General features: G+C 26.8%; 2 protein-coding genes across 2 annotated transcripts in view; one reads left to right on the top strand and one right to left on the bottom strand.

Moving 5' to 3' along the window:
* Window positions 1–486, top strand: part of LOC108579031 (probable WRKY transcription factor protein 1) — a 1,658-nt gene extending 1,172 nt beyond the window's left edge. The window contains exons 4-5 of the mRNA XM_017942459.1: window positions 97–233; window positions 326–486. Of these exons, the coding sequence (XP_017797948.1) occupies window positions 97–233; window positions 326–486 (298 nt within the window). The remainder of the gene's footprint in view (window positions 1–96; window positions 234–325) is intronic.
* Window positions 487–545: 59 nt separating this feature from the next.
* LOC108579029 (nucleoside diphosphate kinase 6) lies at window positions 546–1,420 on the bottom strand. Its single transcript, XM_017942458.1, has 3 exons — window positions 1,240–1,420; window positions 789–1,092; window positions 546–724 (listed from the first exon to the last, which is right to left on the bottom strand). The coding sequence occupies exons 1-3, from the start codon at window positions 1,315–1,317 to the stop codon at window positions 546–548; spliced, it is 561 nt and encodes a 186-aa protein (XP_017797947.1). The 5' UTR covers window positions 1,318–1,420.
* Between the last annotated feature and the right edge of the window lie 806 nt (window positions 1,421–2,226).

Below are 2,226 nucleotides of genomic sequence, written 5' to 3'. Positions count from 1 at the left end.
TTTTATTTTTGAATTTTATTTTTAACTTTATTTTGCTAAATTTTAGATCTTATGGCAAAGAGATTGTTATTTTATTAAAACTGCTTTATTTACTAGGTATATTAAAAGTAGGAAAGAAACACAAGAAAAAGCACAAAAAGCCAAAGCAGAAGAAATAGATTCTAACTGTCCAAATGGTCATGTTCCTTTACCTGACTGTGAACGCAAAGAAACATTGCGAATATTGAAAAAAAGTATGTAATTGAAAATTGATTTTATTTTATATAGAATCATTGTTTACACTAATGTGTAAAGTTTAGCTTGCAATAATATATTATTATTACAGATTATCAAGATTATGTAAATGAGTTAAATATGATGCCTATAAAAGTAGATACACTTAGGGCACAGCAACGAAAAATAGAAATAGAGAAACAACTGAATAAACTAGAAGAAGGCATGAAGGTTTTTTCAAGACCTAAAGTTTATGTAAAAATGAATACTTAAATTATCATTTAGTTGTATCAGGTTGTATTAAATATATATTATTTTATTTACAATATTCGTTATGTAATTTGTCTTGTATTAGTGTTTATAGGACTTTTATCAACACTATGAAGAAAAGCTATAGGATCAAAATGAAGTTGACCTAAATTATAGTATTTTTCTTCAGAATCATACCATTTCTTTAAATCAAAATTTTTGAAAAATATTCTTATTTCTCTCTCTGCAGATTCTACAGAATCTAAAACAATTTTTTATAAGGTATACAAATAACATAAATAGGTTTTTTAAAATAAAAAATATACCAGAGCCATGTGCTGCATTTCTTGTATCTGATAGACCAAACATTCCTCGAATTGTATCAGGGGCAGTATATTGTGCTTGGTATACTTTTGTAGGACCGATTAATTTTCTCCATTTAGCAATAGCATCGTAATCTGTTAAAATATGAATATCTGATGGCCCACTGCACATAAACGTCAAAAGACGATTATAAAAAAATTTTTCTTTATGTTCTTCATAAAATAATTCTGCTTCCTTCTGTGTAATTATTGTCCTGCGTGATCTGACAATTTTCAAATTATTGTCAATGATTAAGTCTCGAATTTTCTGAAAATTACAATAATACCTAAATATTACCATAATTTTATTCAGGAATAAAAGCCAATTGTTCTGTCAATCCTGTTTAGCTGCCATTTAAAATTATGCATATGCATGTCCTATGTAATTCTACGAAATTAGGTTATATCCTCTTACCTGAAGCACAAAAGGCGATTTAACAATATGTGGCTTAATTATTGCCAAAGTTAACTGGAGATACTTTTGTGATTGCATTTTAACATATTTTAATTACCTACCCTTTTTGTAAAAGTTGAGAATTCTCATAATGTAATTAAAATAACTTTACTTTTCATTTAGCGACATTGTGTATTGTTAATTCGCTATATCAAAGAAAGAACCAAAATATAATCTACTGTATAATCTTTTAATAAGTAATCATATAATTCAATTTGCGGATTGTACTTTTCAAAGTGGTATTACTAAATGTTCTTGGAATTATATTTAACCACGAATCAGTATATTGCGTACAAATCAAAACAGGTATAAACGTAAGATACTTTACTATATAATACACGAATAATATGTAATGTATATTATATTAATATGTAGTATATTTTCATAATTAATCATTTATTTTATATTGGATAAAATTAATATATCAGCTCTTTTAATCTTTATTTAAAGTATAAATAGATAAATAAAAATGAGGCGTGTACGACGTCGCTACAAGACAAAAATAGTTTGAACAGGAAGCACATCGTATTTTGGACAGTACGTTACACAGAGACGATACGTTAATTCTCGTGAAAATTAATTGCATTAGGCGCACACGTGTAGCGCATCGTCAGCTAGCGTCTTCGCACCATGGTAACGAAGTCGAAGTGACAGAGGCTCTCTAATATTACATGAATATATGAGTTTGATTTTAAAATCTCTATTCTTCTTGAATTCTTTCTCTTTGAAAACTATTTATTTAATTTAATTTATTTAAGTGTACAAAAAATGTTAAATAGTATCGTAATTAAGAGGATACGTGGTTACAGAAACGATGGAATAAAAAGTGCTCCAAAATTATTTTTGTGTATATTTTTGGTCAAAATATTCTTAAAATATTTCTAAAATGTTTTTAAATAAATACCTTATCAAAAAATTTTACAGAATTTGAGGGTAATACTTATGTTA

This window comes from Habropoda laboriosa, unplaced genomic scaffold (assembly GCF_001263275.1).
Source record: "Habropoda laboriosa isolate 0110345459 unplaced genomic scaffold, ASM126327v1 scaffold42, whole genome shotgun sequence".
NCBI classification, from domain to species: domain Eukaryota; kingdom Metazoa; phylum Arthropoda; class Insecta; order Hymenoptera; family Apidae; genus Habropoda; species Habropoda laboriosa.
The sequence above is the reverse complement of the archived record's forward strand: the minus strand, read 5'-3'. Positions and strand labels throughout refer to the sequence as shown.